The sequence below is a fragment of the Magnolia sinica genome, chromosome 10 (assembly GCF_029962835.1).
Source record: "Magnolia sinica isolate HGM2019 chromosome 10, MsV1, whole genome shotgun sequence".
NCBI classification, from domain to species: domain Eukaryota; kingdom Viridiplantae; phylum Streptophyta; class Magnoliopsida; order Magnoliales; family Magnoliaceae; genus Magnolia; species Magnolia sinica.
The window spans coordinates 22,413,941-22,437,197 of NC_080582.1; the positions used below are offsets into that span (position 1 = coordinate 22,413,941).

Sequence of the window (23,257 nt, forward strand, 5' to 3'; positions counted from 1 at the left end):
TCAACTGTATTCGTTCAATACCTCTACTTTGTGCGGTCTACTTGAGACTTTGATGTGTCTTATTTTTGAGATAAAGCTCTAGAATTATCTTTCAAATTTGATGGACGGTGTGGATTTTAAACATAAATCATTTTGGGGTCAAAAAAGTTCCACACGTTAGAGTCATGTGTAGCACGCAGTCTATCGGGCGTATCTTGTCAGCTAGAGTCATTGGCAAAGACGTGATCCGTACTCATATGTATGCGGATTTCCTGCAAAAGCCTATGGCTCAAAGTTCCTGCGCTGGATGTCATGTGGGGCCTACCGTGATGTTTGTTAAAAATCCACCTGTCCATCCGGGTTTGCAGGGTCATTTTATGATATGCAATAAAAAAAAATAAAGTGAATGTATCCAAAAATCCAATGGGCCATAGGAGTGGGAAAACTGGGGAAAGTGTTTCCTACCGTTAAAAACTTCCTGGGCTCCATCTTAATGTTTATATGCCATCCAAACCATTCACGAGGTAATTCCTACTGGGATGAAGTGAAAACACACAAAATTTATCTTGATAGGTGACTTTTGTGGCCATAAAAATGTTTCAACGGTGGTCACAGAATTTCCACTGTTGCCTCTCGTGTGGATTCACCTCATTTTCGGTCACATGTCCTAAAATAACCTCACAAAACGGATGGATGGGGTTGACTTTCTAACAAATATCACAGTGGACCTCACTTGGCATCCCATTGCAGGAACTCCCTGCAGAAGGATTTCGCTGGAAATCTATGCTCCTTGTTTCGGACACGGATTTCCTGCTAGAGACTTTCCCAGGAAGTTCTTGCCCTCCAAACTTAGGTGGGGCCCAACCTGATGTTTGTGAGAGATCCGCCCTGTCCATCTGTTTTTTAAGATCATTTTAGGACATGGGCCAAAAATTACCTGGGGTCCACCATCAAATAAGTTAGTGATCATGTGTGGCTCACCTTCAATATCCACCGCACATCATGTGGAGCTCACCTTTGATGTGGGACATCCATTGTGTGGGCCCCACCATCGATGTGGGTTGCCCATCATGTGGAGCCGTCCTTAGACATGGGCCATTTATCCTTAGGGGTCGACCTTTGATGTGGATTGTCCATTATGTGGAGAACACCTTGATGTGGGTCATCCATCATGTAGGTCCTGCCTTAAATGTTATTGTCTGTCACATGGGACCACCTTCCATACCCACAACCCCTCATGTCCATCCATTTTGTGGGTCCCACCTTTCAATATGGGCTATCCATCACGTGGGGCCTGCTTTAGATGTGGGCCATTTATCACAAGGGCCTACCTTTGATGTGGATAATCCATTACGTGGGTTCAACTTGACGTGGGTCATCCATAATGTGGGCCCCGCATTTGATATCAATAGTCCATCATGTGCACCCCACCTCTTAAGTGGACTGCCCATCATGTGGAGCCTCCTTTGATATGGACCATCCATCACATGGGGGAGGGAGAGAAGTAGAAAAGTTGAAAAAAAAAAAAAAAAAAACTTATCTGCATAAATAACTTTCATCACATGAGTAAATTTTATAACGTGCTGACCAAACTTATTTAAAGTTGAAAAATCAACTTATTAAAACAGAAAAAGGTTATTATTGGGCGGTATCCCTACGGGCCGTCGGCATCCATGGTCACAGAACCTTCAAGAGAGGGTGGTTCCAAGGTTAGTACGAAGCTTGATACCTGCCACGAGGGGCTCTTTCATCCTAAGAATAATAGTATAATCATCAGTCATGTCGGGGCCATCCCCATCAGCGGCAACCCATTCAAACTTGTTAATCAGATTAGCCAGGGTGAGGCCCACCTGAAGCTTGCCCAGATCCATTCCTGCACAAATTCGCATACCTGCTCCAAACGGAAGAAAAGACCGTTCCATGGCCACGCTGACATTACGTGCATTTTCATTCAGGAACCGCTCTGGCATGAACTGCTCTGGATGATCCCAGACCTTTGGATCGTGATGGACAGCATAGATATTTACCATAACAGCAGTAGCCTTGTCGATCTTCCAACCCTTCAATGTAGTATCTTTCACTGTCTTGTGGGGGATGGCGAGAGGTGCAATCGGCTTCATACGAAACACTTCATTCACTACAGCTTGAAGATATGGCATCTTATTCACTTGATATACAGTCACCCTCTCTCTCTTCTCGTCTCCTCCGCTTACTTCTTTAAATAGCTTCTTTTGGATTTCGGGGTTTCGTATAAGGAATGCTAGAGCCCAAGCAATAGTAGACGATGTGCTATCAACGGAGAGCAAGAACATCTCAAATAAGATAGAGATAATGGTTTCCATCGGGTAGCCATGCGAGAGGAGGAAGTGCAAGTAACAAGTGGTGCATGGCGATTTTGATGATTGGTAGTGAGTGATTTCTGACTGTACCGTCGACACGACACGATCGCGAATTTCAACTGCTTGTCTAAATGAACCCCACAAGCCTGGGATGTAGCGAATGAAAGGGAAAGCATCGGAAAAACGGGAAATAGCAAATAGGTTGATGATGTCGTCGATAAGAGGGTCTATGCCAATAACAAATGCCTCATTGTTGAATTCAGGGCCAAAACAAAGGCGCCCAACCACCCGTATTGTGTTGTGTCGAATGTAGACCAAGGGGCGGATAATTCCACCATTGATCATAGCTTGCTCTTGAATTGTTTGTGTCATGGCAATCACTTCGTTTTCTTGAGATAGTGTTTGAGTAGAGATGGCTGATGGATTCATAGCATAGCCCTGGACACCTTTTCGAAGGGATTGCCAATATGGGCCATGATCGGAGGTGGAAAGCGTTGTACAGTTAGCAGAGATATATTTAGGGATGTAAGCAACCAGTCGCGATGCATAATCCGCGGATTTGTTTACAAGAACCTCCCAAGCTCCTTCATGATCGCTTACGATAATCGTCGGTTTCGTGCCTAACCACGCTGTCATAATCCCACCATACTTCTGTGACATTTTGAATAAGGTGATGTGGATCAACTCATCACCACCACCGATCTGGCGCAGGTTCTGGTGCAAGTTCCCAATTATCGGCAATTTAGGCGGTCCCGGCGGCAATTTCATTGTTGATTTTGGCCTTCGTCGTCTTTCCAACACGATGAAGATCATTCCCACCACCATGGAAACTATTATCCACAGGTTTTTGTCCATCTCTCTCTCTCTCTCTCTCTCTCTCTCTCTCTCTCTCTCTCTCTCTCTCTCTCTCTCTGGTGTTGTTTTTCTTTCAACTCCTTCCTCTCTTTTTAAACGCCAACTGCATGGAAGCCCTGAAGAGCCTATACTCGTGTTTTAGTACTGTTTAACCATTTTAAAAATGGAAGTGGCTCCTTACACTGCACGTGAATTAATTTTATATAAAACTTCATGATTTATGCTCTACGGCTCTACCCCAATCTATTTCTCGTAAATTTCTCGGCCCGAGAATTTATAATGAGATTTTCAGATTCTATGCTTTTATCGTTAAAATTCTCGTTCCAAATTTACTCTTTTTTCGCAAAATTTACTACAGGATTGGAAACAAGTGTACAGGCAAATGCTCACCCTCCAATCTATTTTCATTAATGTCGCCCACTCAATCAAATACGAGTATGGTACTTTATTCATGTGATTAATTTTTCTTTAAAATATAATTGTTAGGGTGTATTTTATATAATTATCACGGTGGGTCCTAAAAATTCAAGGTTGGATAAATCTCACAACTGTTCCATTGATTTGATGCCGTCTACAAAATCTCAAGTTAGCCTATATTATGTATCTAAGTCCAATATGTTAATAAACATATAATGATGCTAATGGATCTTAGTAAACATGTGGGCCCTTGCAAATGTCAGGGACGTTGGGACTTGATTTTTGGCTGCTCCATGTATATGCTAAATCATGTAATTCCAATTTAGTCTCATACTCAGAAATTAAGCTAACGACATCCACTATTGATTTTTACAAGGCAATTCCTAATTAAAGTGGGTAGGAGAAAAACCCTGGAGTTTACGTGATGTTTATAGTGGGGCCCACCTAAGCAGCTGACACATTTGCTCGCACACCCACTCACTTGATCGTTAAAGAAATTGGATAGAAAGTTGTGGAATGATAATTATATTAATTAATGATTCAATATTTTTTAAAGAATTAGCGGAACATGAATTTCATATTAAATAGATTTTTTCTTTTGAATTCTTTTGAATGTAAAATGGATGAATTGAATTACTTCTAAATAACTTAATTGAATCATTTTAGTTTTAAATAGTTTTCTCACTAAAGGCGTGTAATTTTTATAGTAAAAGATTAAAATGCCACATTTTGACAATATCAAGGTATGAGGCCATAGTAGCTTTTAGAAAGAGAAAAAAACTGCCTAATTGATATAAATTTACATTTCAATAACCTTTTTCAAAAAAGTTTTCAAAAAGCTACTCATTAATCAACATAGTTGTCATTGCACTGTGTATACAAGCAAATGGGTCTATTGTTCGGGGGCCACCATCATGATGTTTATGTGGAATCCACCATGACCAATAGGTGTGTCACCCCATGTTACACCAAAGCCTCAAAAGTTAGATCCATTTGTGACTTAGGTGGACCACGTGAGTGGAAACAGTGTATAGGGCAATGCTCGCCCTCAAAACTATTTCCATTAGTGTGACCCATGTGAATCATGAACGAGTATGTTATTTGGGCTACAAGCCTACATTTTTGGAACTGGCTCCTTACACTGCACGTGAATTAATTTTATATAAAACTTCAGGATTTATGCTCTACGGCTCTAGCTACCACATTCAAGGAGAAGAGAGAGATGAGTAATCACCTAATCACATGAGTATGACAAGTTCAGAAGGGCATATGTATCTTAAAAACTAGTCCCACTGGAAACTTGCAATAGTAAAAGGGAAAAATGTGTTAATTAAAGGAGAGTACACAACAAATAGTCTTGAAAAGGCTTACAATAGTTAATAGGATCACAAAATCCATTCACAAGAATTTTATTTTCAACTAAAAATGTTATAATTCATAAGAATTTATTCTTACTGAAAGTCTTAAGAAATCATCACTGAATAATCATGATATTTTTTGTTTTCCTTTTCTCACCATCCAAACATGCACTAAGACTTGACAAAGAGACTTTTGAGCATAATCTAACAGTAAGGATTTATTGACCGTGGTCGTAACTGTCACAAAGAAGACGCATGTGTATAATGTGGCCAATGTTTGTACAAGGTCAGGTCCTCTGTAATGTTTGAAGGCATAGCTCTCTCTACAACTTTGCCCGAGGGGCCCACTGTTGTTTGTGTATGGAATCCCACTTGTCCATATGTCTTTTCACCAAGAAAGTGAGATGTACAAAAAATAAGGCCGCTTCAACAATCGCATGCCCTACCATGAGAATTTCAAAGTTTTTGGGTGGATGTCCATTGCTTTCTGCGCATGGCCTATCTAATGGTTGCATAGACCTTACTTTTGGGGCATCACATCATCATGGTACAGTTCATTAGATTGGGATTTGGATGGCATATATACAATATGGTGGACCCACATACTAGTTGAATAAAGTTTATACCTTGGTGAATAAGCTCTAGGTATGTTAATGACATTTTACTAACTTTAATAACCTTAACACGCATGTGAACAGAGAGTTGTAGAGAGAGCTCTGTCTACAACGTTTGCATGAGGATCTGACCTCTTTATCACCATCTCAGTTGAAATGTTTACAATACAAAATTTCTATGTGGCCAGTATTTATGCCCTCCTGGTTGATAGCTACACCCTTTCTCAACTTTTAGTAATACAAAAGTACACATTGGTGCTACTTTGCTACCAAAAAGAAGAATGTACTGCAAAAAATAAAGAAAAAGAAAGGGTGTAGCTGAAAACTGCAATTTCATCCTCTTGAATGAACTCGACAGTAAAAGAAGACAGACAAATCTGAAAATTTAACTAAAATATTCCATAATTCACTAGATTCAGCAATCATATATGGCAACGGAAGCTAAGAAAACAACAAATTGAAATCGGTAGATCAAGAAAGAAACAGTTACTAGCATGCATGAAATTTGAAAGAGCGACAGAAAGAGATAGAGAGAGGAAGAGATCAAACAGGTACAGAGCATTAATAACCAAACCTACTGCCTCATTTGTACGCAATAGGTACAGAGCGCAGAACATTCATGTTTTCCTCACAATAAGGATTCACAGATTGTCAAATGTCAAAACAAAAAAAAATTGTTTATACGATGTCTTACCATTGCCATGTAATATTGTGTTGGGAGCTGCAAAAATCAAGCAAAATCATATCAATAAATGTTAGGATAGCATGTTTAGATTGCAAAAAATTCTATGCTAGATGCACAAGGACTGATGAACTGTGCTTGGAACAAGAAAAGCTAGACTGTTGGTCAGTTTCTATCACTTAACTTATTGTGATTCACTTTTTGTACAAGTGGTACACATACAAGCGCCTCCAATAGAATGGTTAGGATTGTCAAGGTTTTTTCTTTTATTTTGAGTATGGTCCATACAAGGTATAGCCTACTTGATGATTGGATTCAATCTCATACACCGCACTTACAAAAGTCAAATCACTGATAAGTTGAACAAAAAGAAGCGACAAACACTATAATCTAGATACTTGGTATTGCTACTAATTTCAGGCTATTGATTTGTTATCTTTTCCAATGAACTGAATAAGAAGTAAGTAGCCCATGTAGCACCTCAGCACACATCAAGGCATAAGCCCCACCCCAAAGGGACGGGCTACCTCAACTAGGCCTCATGCCTTTAAAAACCTTTTTGACAGCTAAGATAAGAATAACAAGATCACTAGACAAAGTTCAAATAACAAATGGTAAATAAAAGTCAGCTTCAAATGCTAATTAAATGAGATGGGATCATGAAATACACAATAAATACACAATCAAGACTGCTGAAATTTTCCATTGCAATTTGGATCTGAACATTTTCATTGAACCCATCTGTTTAATAGCCACCAATTTGAGGGTAAGGCTCATCTGCTCAGAGTATTTCATGCCACTCTCCACATCTAGCTGTTAGACAGCTCGCATACCTTATATAACTAGTATACCTTGTATAGTTTATTTCCATAGGTAGAGGATTCTGAGTTTATTATTTTTCTTGTATAGATGGTTGTAATCTCTATATATTCAACCCCATTGGGTTGTCTCAAATATAAAAAAACCTTTTGGTTTCACTATTTTCATAGTATCAGAGCCCTACTGATCTAAATCCGGCCACCCCCTCGTCACCGGTACTACCTCCTGCCAAATCCGGCCACCCCCTGTGTTTCCAGCCCCTGCTCGTCTAGATCCAGCACTCCTGACCCTCTGCTCGTACAGATCCGGTGCACCTGAGCTCGTCCGGCACCTCTGCTCGTCCGATCCAGCACACCGGCCCCTCTGCTCGTCCGATCCGGCGCACCTGCGATCGTCCGACCTCTTTGCTCGTCCGATCCAGTGCTCTTGCCCTTCTGCTCTTCTGCTCATCTAGATCCAGCGCCCCTTTGTTCCAGATCCAGTGCTCCTCTGTTTTGATCTAGATCCGGTGCTCCTCTGTTCCAGATCCAGATTCAATACTCTCTGTTCCACATCCAACGCCTCTCTGTTCCGATCTATCTTTTCCCAATCCAGAGCCCTTATTGTTGTTGCTACTCCGCCAGATTCAGAAACTACAATCCCTTGGGTATCTCCTGCTGTATGGTACATCTAAGACCCTTTTCTGTGCTTTCCATTACTTCAGATCAATGGACAAATCTCGTACAGAGGCCCCACGTTATAGTTTTGATGGTACCAACTATTCTATATGGGCCATCCATTTTAAGAATTTCCTCAAGGGTCGTGGTTTGTAGGGACTACTGGATGGATCTGTTACTATCCCCACTTCCACAGAGGCCGACAAATTAGCTGATTGGGAAATGAACAATGGACGGATTATTACTTGGATTCTCGATTCGGTCGATCGCTCCATTACTGTTAGCCTCACACCTCATCGCACTACCAAGGCGATGTGGGAACATCTCCAGACGATTTATCAACAGGGTAATGCGGTCTGGTTATATTGCCTAGAATAGGATCTTGTCAACCTTACTCAGGGTGACGACAGTATTCAATCATTTTACTCCAAAATTGTCACAATTTGGACAGAGATGGCTATGATGGATCCAACATTTCCTCATGACTTTAAAATATTCCAAACTATGTGCAAGAGTACGCAAGTTCATCAATTCCTTATGAAGCTACGTCCGGAATTTGAGCATTATCGGGTTGCTCTCTTGAACCGTAGCCCTACTCCTTCATTGAATTCGGTTATTAATGATTTATTAGCTGAGGAACAACAACTGAAAGTTCTCTCTCTTCCTTCCTCAACTCTGGGCTCATCTGATATGGTGCTTGCTGTGTCCACCACTCCACTAATACATGGTTCTGGTTCCTCTCCTTTGACTTGTTGCGGGTGTAAAAAGGTGGGTCATGTTGTCACTCAATGCAAGGAATAGTGTGCTTATTGTCGACGAACTGGTCATGGTATTAAGGACTGCCATACACGTGCCTATACATCTTTTTTCGGCCATGGACGTGGTAGTCGTGGTTTTGCTCTTTCTGCTACTGCTGCCACTATTTCTTCTGAGCCGTCTATTAGTGATTCTACATCTAGTATTTCTGCTGAAGGTCTTTCATCTCCATTGACTCCTGCGATGCTCCAACAAATCGTTCAGGCCCTTTCTGCGGCCGATATGTCAGGTATATCCCCATCTTCTACATGGTTCTTCGATTCGGGTGCTTCCAATCATATGATCGGTGATGTATCCTATCTTCGTGACATTCGTCTCTACACCGGCAATCAGGCTATTTCTACTGCGAATGACACTAAACTACTTATTCACTCCGTTGGATCATTGACTTTCTCTCCTTCTGCTCATCGCTAGTTCACCCTTTGTGATGTGTTTCATGTCCCTAACCTCTCCTCCAATTTAATTTCAGTTGTTCAACTCACATCTAATAACTGCTTAGTCATATTTCTTCTAAACTGTTGTTTTGTATAAGATATGGCAACGGGGAAGGTACTTGGGATGGGTAGGTGGCATGGTCGTCTGTACGTGCTAGACTTTGATCCATCTGTCACTCTGGATCATTGTTTCTTTTCTCAATCTTCATCAGATATTTGTTTGGTAAATAAATTGTGAAAACTGTGGCACTTTCACCTGGGTCATCCACATTTCAATCGGTTACTTCATTTAATTTCGTCTGGCATGTTAGGGAATATTTCTCTTAATAAAAATGATTTGAATTATTCTTGTTCCTGTTGTCTTTTTAAAAAGTAAGTATATTCCCTTTTCTCTAAGTACTACAAAATCATCTTCTATGTTTGAACTTGTGCATACGGATGTCTGGGGTCCTTCACCAATTATGTCTCTCTCTGTTATGATACTATGTTATATCCATTGATGATTTCATACGTTACACTTGGATTTACTTTCTGCAATTGAAGTCACAAGTTTTTGAAAAATTTAACTTATTTCACTCTATAGTGGAGACTCAATTTCGGGTTCCAGTTCAAACTCTCTGCTCTGACTTAGGAGGGGAATATCTCTCAACCGATTTTTATACATTTCTTCAGGGTCATGGAATTATTCATCAGACTACCTGTTCTGATACTCCATAACAGAATGGGGTGGCTGAACGAAAAAATCGTCATATTGTTGAAACTGCCAACACCCTGATGACAACTATGAGTGTTCCTCATTCTTTCTGGGTGGAAGCAATGTTACATTCCATCTACTTAATTAATCGGATGTTAACCAAAGTTCTAAACAATAAATCTCCTTACTCTGTTCTCACCGGATTACCTCCTGCATATTCCACATTTCGTGTTTTTTATTGTATCTGTTATGTTTACCTGGCTTCACGTGAATGTAACAAACTATCTCCAAAATCAGTCAAATGTATATACTTAGGATTTGGGAAAACTGAGAAGGGTTTTCGATGTTATGATCCAGTTTCTCGTCGTGTTTGGGTTTCACGATATGTTGTTTTTCTTGAACACATTGCCTTTCATTCATCTCTTCCTCCTCCGCACACTCCAAACTCTCCTGGTCTAACTGCCTTTCCTGAAATCTGTCTGTCTCAAGTACTCTCCCTCATCCGTTGTATGTTTATTCACGTCGACCACATACAAATCCACTACCTATTACCTAACCCGAACCTACTATACATGTTGCAGATCCCGAACCTACCTCGATACGTCGTTCCACTCGTGAACATCGAGCGCCTGATCGTTTGATATGCTCTATGTCTACCATGAATGCTACTCTGGATACTATTTCTATTCCTACTTCATACTCTCAGGCAGTCACTCATGATTGTTGGAAGAAGACTATGGAAGAAGAACTTGCAGCATTGGATGATAATTATACGTGGGACATTGTTACTCGACCTACTGACCAATCGCTAATTGGTAGCAAATGGATTTATTCTGTCAAGCTCAAGTTTGATGGATTATTGGATCGATATAAAGCTCGACTTGTCGCTCAGGGATACAAACAGGAATACGGAATTGATTATGATGAGACTTTCACTCCCGTGGCCAATATAAAAACTGTTCGTACTCTTTTGGCTATATCTTCTATTCGCTCATGGCCACTCGCTCAGATGGATATGAAAAATGCATTTCTTCATGAAGACCTCCAAGAAACCGTATATTTAAAACATCCCCGTGGCTCTTTAATCCCTGACAATAAGGTATGTCACCTAAAGAAAGCCCTGTACAACCTCAAACAGGCACCTCGAGCATGGTTCCAATGCTTTCACGATGTTGTTACGGGTGTTGGCTTTACTCAAAGTGGTCATGACCCATCCTAATTTTTGCGCACCACTGCTCATGGAATTGTCATTATTCTGGTCTATGGTGACGACCTTCTCCTGACTGGTAGCGATGCTACTGGCATTTTGGCTTTAAAGGAAGTTCTGTAATCATCCTTCAAGTTGAAAGATCTCGGCCATCTAACATACTTTCTTGGACTTGAATTTTCACGTTCCAACTGTGAGATCCTGGTCAGCCAGCGTAAATATAAAAAGGATCTTCTCGCCTTGACATCATTGACGGATCAGAAGATATTTCAGACTCCCTTAAAACTTAACGTTTACTATGGCCGTGACGATGGTGATCTACTTGCACAACCCGACTTATACCACCGTTTAGTTGGGAGTCTGGTTTACTTTACTATGACTCGCCCTAATATTGCCTATGCTGTCCAAGTCATCAGTCAGTTTTTTTCTGCTCCTCGGACTATTGATATGACTTTGGTGTTGCGCATCCTACGGTATCTTCGTGGAACTCTAGATCGATCCTTGTTCTTCTCCTCCACGGCGACTCTGGACCTTCATGCTTATTCGGATGCTGATTGGGCTAGTTGCGCTCTCACACGAAGATCTACCACTGGCTACTGTGTCTTTCTCGGCACTTCTCTCATCTCTTGGAAGTGTAAGAAGCAGGTCACTGTTTCCAAATCAAGCACAGAAGCCGAGTTTCGGGCGATGTCTGCTGCGTGTAGTGAGCTCGTCTGGTTACATGGACTTCTTTCAGACTTGGGCATTCCTCTATAGAATCCTACTCCACTCCATGTTGATAATCTCAGTGCCATTTAGATTGCCTCTAACCCGGTTTTTCATGAACGGATGAAGTATATTGAAGTTGACTGTCACTTTATCCGTGAAAAATTTCAGTCTGGTCTCATTTCTCTTCCACATGTTGCATCCCATGATCAGATTGCCGACATTCTCACCAAGTCCCTCACTTCTACACGTCACTCTTTTCTAGTTGGCAAACTATTACTTGCCGATGACCAGCATTAGTTTGAGGGGGGATGTTAGACAGCTCACATACCTTATATAACTTGTATACCTTGTATAGTTTATTTCCATAGGTAGAGGATTCTGAGTTTATTGTTTTCCTTGTATACATGGTTGTAATCTCTATATATTCAACCTCATTGGGTTGCCTCAAATACAGAAAAGCTTTCAGCTCCTCTTAGTTTTCACCAACATGATTTGGATGATCAAGACAGGCATGTATTTATGCCACAGTAAGTAAGGATGAGTTGTTCTGATCTAGCAAGTTGCACCCTGCCTGATGATACCTTTTGTTTGTGGTATTGGAGCCTGGAAATCTTTATTTATTTTTATTTTTTAAAAAAAGTTGGGTAAAGTTAGACACCCTACTTATTATCTATATATTGAGTCTTCTCAATTATATCTTCCAAGTCCAACTCGAAAGTACCATTATTGCATTTTTGAGCCTAGTCCCTCAATTTTTGAATGTTAAGGAAAGTGATTACAATTTACTTGAACACAAGGGAACAAACTTTAAAGTTCTGTTACACTTAGTCAGACATCACTCCTTAGGATTCATATCCACACAAACATTCCAATGAATCTAGTATTCATTCCAATCATAATTCAAATTAGGAAATGGCCTTAGATATGATTAATTGGAAAATCATGACATAGCATCCTTTGGAAGAGAGAGTTTTAGAGGTGAACAGTTACCGTTACCGAAAGGATGAGAAAAGATAGAACTCCGCCACAGGAAACAAATGAAATGTAGCAATAATAACTTTTTTAAGAGCAAATGTAGCAATAATAGCTATTGAACAAATAACCAAAACGGGTAGATACATTCATCCATCATGAATAATAGAAGCATATTTTTAATGGATTAAAACCCCAACAAACTATACTAATAGACTGTGATACGCAAAAACAGAATCAACTTCAAACCTTTTAATTATTCACATCTAATGATGAAAAGGCGAGTTACAAAACTGGTTGGAAAAAATATTAAATGATGTTATCGCCAACAGATATCATACACTAAGATTTTTATTATAAAAAAAAAAAACAGCATTCAACACAATTTTCGGGTCAAATTTGGGAATTTCTTCCCAAAAAGGAATATCAAAGCGAAATAATGGAATTTATTATGAGAATCAAAACGTACAAAACGAGATTTTTAGAAAATGCATTTTTGAGCAAATCATGACACAGATATGCATTAGGCACGAAAAGTGAGAAATTTGGGGGGAAATCTGATACTAGAATGGTACCTGTGACATGGCAGCCGTGAGGATGCCGGGATGGTAGAGTTGCTACTTCTGTAGCAACGCTTGTTGCATCAGGGCTTGTTGCTATTACTGCTGCTTCAATCTCTGCTGCATTCTCTCAACCTTCTTGAATGTATTGTCCAGGAACCCAACGAACAAAACAGCAAATCTTAGGCAGGAACCCTAGAAAGGAGCGGCGAAGAAGGATTCCAACTCTTTTACAGAGATTGAAGCTAAGAAGACGAGAAAAAAAAAAGGAGTAAAATCTACGAATCGAGAGCAGAAACCCTAGAAAGAGAACGAAGATCTCTCTCGCTCGCTCGCACAGCGAGTGAGAAAAGGAGACAGGGAAAAAGCATTTATGTGCGCCTGTCGAATTTATATTTCAGAATTAGACTTTTAGCCTCGGTTCCTATGCAACCGAGGCTAAAAAGTAGACGTTTGGCCTCGGTTCCTCTGCAACCGAGGCTAAAAAGTCCGATTTCAATTGAAATTTCTTAATTTATTTTTTCAAAATTTTTAATTATTTGAAATTTCTCAAATTTAAAAAAAAAAAATCCAATTTTTTTCAAGATTCTCAAATTCAAAATTCTTATTTTTTTCAAAAATTTCAAAAATTTTCAAAATTCTTAATTTTTCTTAAAATTCTCAATTTAAAAAAAAAAAATCATACTTTTTCATAATTATCATTTTTTTATTCTTAATTTTTAAAAAGTTCTCAAAATTTTAAAAAATTCTTAGTTCTTAAAAAATTCAAAATTCAAATCTTTTTCAAAACTCTCAAAAATTTTTTTCAAAATTCTCAATTTTTTCCCCAATTGTCTCCATTTTTTTCCAAAATCCTCAATTTTTTCACAATTGTCAAAAATTTTAAAAATTATTAATTCTTTCAATATTCTCAAATTTTTTTAATATTCTTAAATGTAGACTTTTGGCCTCAGTTCTTATGCAACGAAGGCTAAAAAGTAGACTTTTGGCCTCGGTTCCCATGTAACTGAGGGTAAAAAGTAGAATTTTCACCTCGGTTCCTATGAAACTGAGGCTAAAATGTAGACTTTTCGCCTCGGTTCTTATCCAACTGAGGCTAAAAGGTAGACTTTTCGCCTCGGTTCCTATGCAATTGAGGCTAAAAAGTAGACTTTTCGCCTCGGTTCTTATGCAACTGAGGTTAAAATGTAGACTTCTGGCCTCGGTTCCTATGCAACTAAGGCTAAAAATTAGACCTTTCGCATCAGTTCCTATGCAACTGAGGTTAAAAAGTAGACCTTTCGCTTCGGTTCCTATGCAACTGAGGCTAAAAAGTAGACCTTTCGCCTCAGTTCCTATGCAACTGAGGCTAAAAGGTAGACTTTTCGCCTCGGTTCCTATGCAACTGAGGCTAAAAAGTAGATTTTTCACCTCGGTTCCTATGCAACTGAGGCTACAAATTAGACCTTTCGCCTCCGTTCCTATGCAACTGAGGCTAAAAAGTAGACTTTTTGCCTCCGTTCCTATGCAACTGAGGCTAAAAATTAGACCTTTCGCCTCGGTTCCTATGCAACTGAGGTTAAAAAGTAGACCTTTCGCCTCGGTTCCTATGTAACTGAGGCTAAAAAGTAGACCTTTCGCCTCGGTTCCTATACAATTGAGGCTAAAAAGTAAACCTTTCGCGTCGATTACTATGCAACTGAGGCTAAAAAGTAGACTTTTAGCCTCAGTTCCAAAGCAACTGAGGCGGAAAATGAACTTTTAGCCTCAATTCCTTAGCAACTGAGGCTAAAAAACACATTTAGCCTCCATTTTTTCAATCGAGGCTAAAAAATTGAGGCTAAAGGCCTACTTTCTTGTAGTGTATGGTAGTCCATACATTTTAAATTGATGACCTAACTATGGACGGAGCATGGCTGAAAATTGGGATTTTGATGGTACTGGAATGGTTGTGTGGTCAATTCCTCAAAAGAGATTCTACCTGCCAAATATTATGAGGATAGCCATCTGGCAAGCTTCTGAAAGTTTTTGAGATCAATTTGCCCTTGTCCTTGGATCAGTAGTTGTACCGTTATGAGGGTAGAAGAAGTCACGTGTTATTTCAATCCTAAAAAATGAATTGGATGGAAGTTTTCATTGTGCCCAGTGTAATGTATATATCTAATCCGTTCATTTTGTTCGAAGCCCTTTACTTTTATACGAATATGTTAGCGTCTTGCTGACACCATCTCTCTGTGGCCCACAAAACCTAATAATCCGTAACGGTGTCTGTTCTATATGAAATATTTTCTATGCAACGTCTCTAGGTTTCATTTTGGGATTTTGATCAAATCTGATCCGTCCATTCTCTTCATAATTTGAAAGAAGGAAAATGTCAGGAGAATAATGAAAATCTTTGAATCTGAAGGCCCACAACAAAACTAGATAGTAGGTATTGTACAAGCAAACCATTGGTCTTTTTCCTCACTATGGGCCATAGATAGCTCGATACGACATGACGATTACATATTTTTAAGGAAATTGTAAGCCTTGAATATTATTAACGGATTAAATCTATATTTTAATGGACCCCGTGATTAAAATGATAGGATCGACCCTTAGATTTGGGCATCGAGAATTGTGAATCACTCCGGCTTCTCACCCGCCTTCTTTTACTATACCTACATGCGCTTACAAAGCCAGTTTTGTGGGGCCCACAATGATGTTTATATGTCATCTAACCTATTCATTATATCACACATACATCATCTATAAAGAGATGGCAGAAATATCATACTAATTAGTAAGGTGTATGGCCCACCTGGTAGTTTTCAATGGTTGTGCGCAACCTATACTATTTATTATGGTGTGGTCCACTTTATCTGTAAGTAACCTTTAGATTTTGGGATATATAATACGATGAACTTGCATAACTAATGGACCGTGTAGATTGAAAACTTACATCACAATGGGCCCACAACTAGGAGAATACCATCCAACACAAGACTTCCAGCCATCGTCCTCTCCGCGTCATCATTACTTAATTTTGTGTGCAAACAAATTGGTCTGAAAAACTTTCGGAAGCTTGTTAGATGGGTACTTTCTCGTAATATTTGGAAGGTCGATTCTCTTTCAAGAAATTGACCACACAACAATGCCAGCATGGTCCAAATCCCTTGAAAATTTTAATATTAACCATCTGATTTTTCCCACCAACTCCAAAATGAACTAGTCACGATTGAGTATAGCTTCTTGTTATTATTATTATTATTTAAAAAAAGAAAAGTGGGAACACTCCACTGGTAATTTTGTTAAAAAGACTAGATGCATGTGCACACATTGGAGTACGCGCCACAAAAAGAATAGGCTATCGTGAAAACCGTGAAAAAACTTTATATAAAATAAACAAGATGAAGATAACCATGACAGATTATTGGAGAATCTGAGTACGTCGATGACAATAGGTCGGGCTGGTAAGATAATCGTGGAATTGAATGGAAGATTGAACAAATGTGGGGTCATCAGTCCTCGCTTCGATGTCGGTGTCAAAGAAATTGAGCCTTGGACTGCAAGGCTCCTCCCCTCCAAACAGTTTAGCTATATTGTGTTGACAACGTCTGCGGGCATCATGGATCATGAAGAGGCTCGAAGGAAGAACGTCGGTTGTAAAGTTCCAAGATTCTTTTACTAGGTGGAGGCATTGGAATTGAAATTCTCTTTTCCTTTTCTTTTACTATTCATTATATCACATATACATCTATAAAGAGATGACAGAAATATCATACTTATTAGTAAGGTGTATGGCCCACTTGGTAGTTTTCAATGGTTGTGTGCAACCCATACTATTTATTATGGTGTGGTCCACTTCATCTGTAAGTAACCTTTAGATTTTGGGATATATATTACGATGAACTTGCACAACTAATGGACTGTGTAGATTGAAAACTTACATCACAATGGGCCCACAACTAGGAGAATAACATCCAACACAAGACTTCCAGCCATCGTCCTCTCTGCGTCATCATTACTTAATTTTGTGTGCAAGGGCAAATTGGTCCGAAAAAATTTAGGAAGCTTGTTAGATGGCTACTTTCGGAATATTTGGAGGTCGATTCTCTTTCGAGAAATTGACCATGCAACGATACTAACACGGTCCAAATCCCCTGAAAATTTTAATATTAACCATCTGATTTCCCCACCAACTCCAAAATGAACCAGCCACGATTGAGTATAGCTTCTTGTTATTATTATTATTATTTTAAAAAAGAAAAGTAAGAACACTCCATCTATAAATTTGTTAAAAAGACTAGATGCATGTGCACACATTCGAGTAGGCACCACAGAAAGAATAGGCTATCGTGAAAACCATGAAAAAAACTTTATAGAAAATAAACAAGATGAAGACAACCACAACAGATTATTGGAGAATCTGAGTACGTCGATGACAACAGGTCTGGTAAGATAGTCGTGGAATTGAATGGAAGATTGAACAAATGTGGCGTCATCAGTCCTTGCTTCGATGTCGGTGTCAAAGAAATTGAGCCTTGGACTACAAGTCTCCTCCCCTCTAGACAGTTTGGCTATATTGTGTTGACAACTTCTGTGGGCATCATGGATCATGAAGAGGCTCGAAGGAAGAACGTGGGTGCTAAAGTTCCAGGATTCTTTTACTTGGTGGAGGCATTGGAATTGGAATTCTCTTTTCCTTTTCTTTTACTATTCATTATATCACATATACATCTATAAAGAGATGGTAGAAATATCATACTTATTAGTAAGGTGTATGGCCCACCTGGTAGTTTTCAATGGTTGTGCGCAACCCATACTATTCATTATGGTGTATGTGGTCCACTTCATCTGCAAGTAACCTTTAGATTTTGGGATATATATTATGATGAACTTGCACAACTAATGGACCGTGTAGATTGAAAACTTACATCACAATGGGCCCACAACTAGGAGAATACCATCCAACACAAGACTTCCGGCCGTCATCCTCTCTGCGTCATCATTACTTAATTTTGTGTGCAAGGGCAAATTGGTCCGAAAAAATTTCAGAAGCTTGTTAGATGGCTACTTTCAGGATATATTTGGAAGGTCGATTCTCTTTTGAGAAATTGACCATGCAACGATACCAATTTGTAAGATGGCTACTTTCTCTTTTGAAAAATTTCAGAAGCTTGTTAGATGGCCAGAAGGAAGAACGTGGGTGGTAAAGTTCTAGGATTCTTTTACTAGGTGGAGGCATTGGAATTGGAATTCTCTTTTCCTTCCCCCCCCCCCCCCCAAGGATGGATTCAAATATTTCTGGCTTTCCAGTTGACTAATTTTTTACTTGTTTCAAACATCGATATATATCATGGATTTGTTTTCTCTATTGAACCTAAAACAATTGAGATTGTCTGCCATTTTGGAGTAATTTTAAGAGTTCTTGCTAAGTCTAAGCTATAAAAAATAAAATAAAATAAACAACGGCAAATGTTAATTAAAGACAAACAGGGCCATGATAGACTCTGCCTCTTGTAAGCTGATACCTTATATCTAAGAAGCTGTTCAAACGAACCTGTTATGAATATTGGCTATGGTTGCATTCTCCATAGCCAAGACACATCTCGTCTCTCTTGGAAGGTCAGCCATGCTTTTAAAATAGACATTGCACTACGAAAAAAAAAGAAAAAGGGCCAAAGGCTATGGATAAAAGCCGTAGCTAAAAACTTATGGCTACGGTTCTAGTCCATAGCACGACCATAGCCATTGGTACCCTAGCTATTGCTTTTGAGGAGATGGCTACAGATTTAATCCATAGCTATAAAATTAGTGGCAACAGATCTAATCCGTATCTATACTCTCTGTAGGTAAATGTACATACAACTACGGATAATCTTTGTAGTGAAAAGTAGAATAAGATCTACAGCAATGGTTGAAGTTAGCAATAGCTACGGTTTCCAGAATTAGGGCTACGGCTAATATTTGTAGCCATTGTCTTTTTTAAAAAAAAAATTATAATAATGGTGTCTCTTACAATTGCTAGTACATACCTTGATAGAAACTCATCTAAGCTAATATAGATAAAGACTTCATTGGCAAGAGAAATATTATGGAAAGATTAAGAAAATAGTGGAATTTTCTAGTGGAACTTTAATAAAAGTTAAAAGAGATTATTTAACACTTAAACATTACAAAAACAACAACCAACTATGAATAATGTGTTTCAATTGTATTAAGGTCCAAAGTATCCATTGTCAAACAAAAGTGACTAGTATCTCCAAAACGAGTTAAGTAGAAATCAAGATAAGCTACTTGAGGCATAAATAGCCTCAGTAACTTACGATCCAAATGTCCCCCAATGGAGCTGGGTAGAGCTACCATGTGCTGATCAGGAGCAAGGCTGTCGAGAGAGCTGCTTGCCAAACAAAAATTTCCAAATTTCCAATCCCAAACCTGATCACTCTACTCTTACATGAAGGAGAAGGAAGCAATCAGCCTTCTTCTTTTGTTAAACCCGACATAAACTTCTAAAGGTAAACACAATGCAAGCAGCCAAGGCACCAACCCCCAACATCTCTACAATAAGGTACAGAACCATCACCTCCCCAAACATCATAAGAGAAAACCATGCAACACCACACCCTCCAGTCTCACTACACAAGGCTTCAAATAAAATATCAGTGCAACACCAACTAAAAGCCAATTCAACACAAAACCCCAACATTTGACCAGCAGCCAACATAACTTTGGAAAGGATACAAGCAATCCTCCAAGTCACTAGCTTGAATTGGATACTTACACCTCCAATTGGCCAACATAACTTCGGCAAGGATACAAGCAAAGGTTAGTGCAGTATCAAACTGATTCCATATATTTGGCCAACTAAAATTCATGGACCTTAGAGAAAAAAAGGATCCACACAATTCAAGAGCAAGATGGCTATACCATCTTGTTGCAACATAATCCTATAAGCAAGGGAAATGGAATAAATCTAATAAATTAGGAGCTCTAAAAAATCTACCCTACTTGTACTAGCTTCAAAAAAAATAAGTCAAAGCCAACTACATATTCTTGGACTTGCATTATAGCTATTGAGAGAATTTCCTCAGTGAGATGTGAGATAACGATGTAAAAGCACAAGCCACTTTTATAAGCACCATAGATGCAATCATGTTTCATGGACCATTCCCAAAATACACATATTGGAGATTATATTGCATCACCATTGCTAGGCTTTCAGTGCATAAAGTTAGCAAGTGCTTCTCAATGAAGACAGGGAAATGCTATTTGAAGCACACAAATGAATGCTTCGAATACAAGCCCCACACATGCGTCATGGCACACGCGTACAAAATCTAGGATGTTCATTAGGCAAATGCAGTGGATGCTTTCTAACCTGGAATTAAGTCCACTCATCAACTGGGCGAGACGGGGATGTAATTAGTTGCAGACAGTTGGTTAACACTTCTACTCACTATGTAGCCATCCTCTTTTTCCCCTCCACTTCTAACCCACCTAACAGGTGTGCCAGCTGGATTTTTACACTAAGGAATGTTCACCGTGGACTGCAGTTGATGAATAGCCTAGATCTCACACACGTGTGCCACATTGATTCATCTGGGCTACTTGCATTGGTGCCCACCACTACACCAAAATCCCTATTTAGGAACAGTTGAAAATCATTCCTAAATGTTATAGAAATAGTTTTCAATAGTGGAGGGCACCGCAAAAAAATTAGGGACGGTTGAAAACCGTTGCAAATTTTCAATTTCGGAACGGTTTTAAACTGTTCCTAAAATAGGGTGTCACGAAAGGTGAGGGACGGTTTAAAACCGTCGCAATTTTTCAATTTCGACGCTACTTTTTAGAATTTTTTATTTTTTTTTTCCATTTGAAAATCGTTCACAATTTTCTTAGTTAAGATAATGATTACATCCAAACTGGAGTGTAAAGCAAAGTTGGATCAAGAAATAAATTTTGGACAGTTTGGATTAAACCACCGAAATGATTAATGTAGTTGAATTCCAAGTCTTGAATGGGCCTGAGTTTTGGGATAGAAGAAGAAAATGTGGTGGCGAATGTGATGGACAGATTGGGTATCATGCACACAATATGATGAGCTTCAAACCCACATTATCAACAAACGACACTTTATGGAAGATGATTGAGAACCAAGACTCCCTCCGTAACTCCTAATAATACCAAGATAGTTTTTGTATAATTTACTAAGAAACACCGCAGCTGCTACAATGGAAATCCTGGAGCTCTCCACAAAATCCTAAATCTTGAGATGAAAACACTTGATAAAATCACTATGTACACTTATGTGGAGCCCATTTTGGATAACAATTCAAGTGATGTATCTAATTCCACTAGTATTATCTTTCTCCCTCTCTAAGTACTCCCTGTGTATAAGATCTTCGATTCGTCTATTAACCAACTTAACGTCTAGCTGCAAAATCAAATCATCAATGTTCATATTTTGTCTATTGCCTAATGAGAAATGCATTTCAAATACTAAGGCTCATTTGGATGTCCAACGGAAATGGATTGAAAAGTTCAGTTCAATAAAGAGTAAATGAATAAAGATGACCCATTTCGGTGAACTGAAAATTGTATAAAGCATAATGGAAAACAAACCTTTTGGCTCATTACATCATCTGCACATTTGACCCAAGGCCAGACCTTTCAGTTACATGCTGCATTAGAAGAAACAAAGATAACTGACAAATGAGTAGAGAAAAGAAGGGTCCAAAAAACCATGACTTTGCAAAATTTGGATAGTATGTGTTTGATAAAGAATGTCCTTAACTTATAGAAGAGCATATATATATGTGTACCAGTAATAAATAAAACTAATCAGTAACTTGAAAACTCTAGAGACTATAGTATATAACAGTTCTCTTCCCAAAATTGATGTTTCTATTGTCAGTGGTCCAAACCTACAGCTAGCATCCAAGAATGCATGTCTTTGGTGCCCATTCCAAATCTAGCCCTCTGAAGAAGTTTTCAAGTGAAAACTGAACTCTTCTCAAACCTGTCGCTCATGATTTTCAAAAACCTATTTTGTGGCTTAGGCAACATGAAATTTTCACCATCCTTGGTACCTACCAACAAATTTAAAATCCGGAAGACGACCATCTCATACAGCAAGTAGCAAGTTCTGTCGAAACTTGAGTACTATGTCTACACAGCAAATAGAGTATGCAATAGCATATGTGCAGATTGACACATGTCACATGTTGGGTGCTTGAAATTTTATTATGCTACTCTTTCAAAAAAAGAAAAAAGAAAAAAAGAAAATTTATCGTGCTACTCGTTTGAAGTATCAAGTTGCATTTGAAGTCTAATAAAGGGGGAAACCATACTTTCAGCATTCATTTTGAGAGTCTTGGCTCCAAACTGTAGTTATGTTACATTCCATTGAAGACATGAAAGAAAAGTAACAGCAATTCGATGGCCACTTCCTCGTTAAAAGCATCAGGAACTTCACTAACTTTAGTTAATTGCTCTTGATTAAACTAAATGCAAGCAACTCAATTGACACCCATAAAACCAACAACAAAGATATTAACAAAAGAAAATGTAGAAAAGCAGAACTCACCTTCTAGATTCTACAAGAAGGGCTGATGGGGACATCACGTGCACTCACGCCGCCCCCCCTACGCACATACGTACATAGAAGGAAGACCCCACCATCGATCTGGCTCAATGACGACATCCAGGGAAGGCATCCTAGCTAGAAGTCAAGTTTTTGTTTAGAAAAGTGGCCCGATAGTTAAGAACAGCCCCACCATGGGATCTCATGATCGTGGCCCACTCGTCGGATTGGTTTTATATTTTATATTTTGCTTATTGTTATTATTTAGAACATCGTGAACGCTTTAGATTTCCTTGTTTGATTTTTATTTTAGTTTATTTCATCGCCAAGTAATAGGTGTCGCACATGGTGCGAGTTTTTGGGTATAGGGTTCTCCCTATAAATAGGTACCCCTTGTAGTTCTTTTCATTCATTGAAGTTAATAAAAAAATTTCTGTTTTATTTTTCTGCTTTCTTCGTGAGTTGTGGAAAAATTCAAAAGTGGGTGCGAAGCCCTCCCTTTTCGAATGGCTAACTACCGTGGTGCGAAGCCACATCGATCCCAATTCACCCCCATCTTCCATCATCTTTTTTTCCATCTTCCTCCACCATCCGTACTTC

The 23,257-nt window shown here is 39.0% G+C and overlaps 1 protein-coding gene and 1 long non-coding RNA gene across 2 annotated transcripts; both read right to left on the reverse strand.

Moving 5' to 3' along the window:
- Window positions 1-1,500: 1,500 nt before the first annotated feature.
- Window positions 1,501-3,370, reverse strand: LOC131258172 ((S)-canadine synthase CYP719A21-like). The gene has a single exon (XM_058259287.1). The coding sequence runs from the start codon at window positions 3,171-3,173 to the stop codon at window positions 1,668-1,670; it is 1,506 nt and encodes a 501-aa protein (XP_058115270.1). The 5' UTR covers window positions 3,174-3,370; the 3' UTR covers window positions 1,501-1,667.
- Window positions 3,371-21,206: 17,836 nt separating this feature from the next.
- Window positions 21,207-21,797, reverse strand: LOC131257387 (uncharacterized). The gene is made up of 2 exons (XR_009177353.1): window positions 21,697-21,797; window positions 21,207-21,508 (listed from the first exon to the last, which is right to left on the reverse strand). It is a non-coding gene; the product is annotated as an uncharacterized LOC131257387 (long non-coding RNA).
- Between the last annotated feature and the right edge of the window lie 1,460 nt (window positions 21,798-23,257).

Coding starts and splice junctions, on each gene's coding strand:
- LOC131258172 (XM_058259287.1), bottom strand. CDS start 3,173: ATGGACAAAAACCTGTGGATAATAGTTTCCATGGTGGTGGGAATGATC.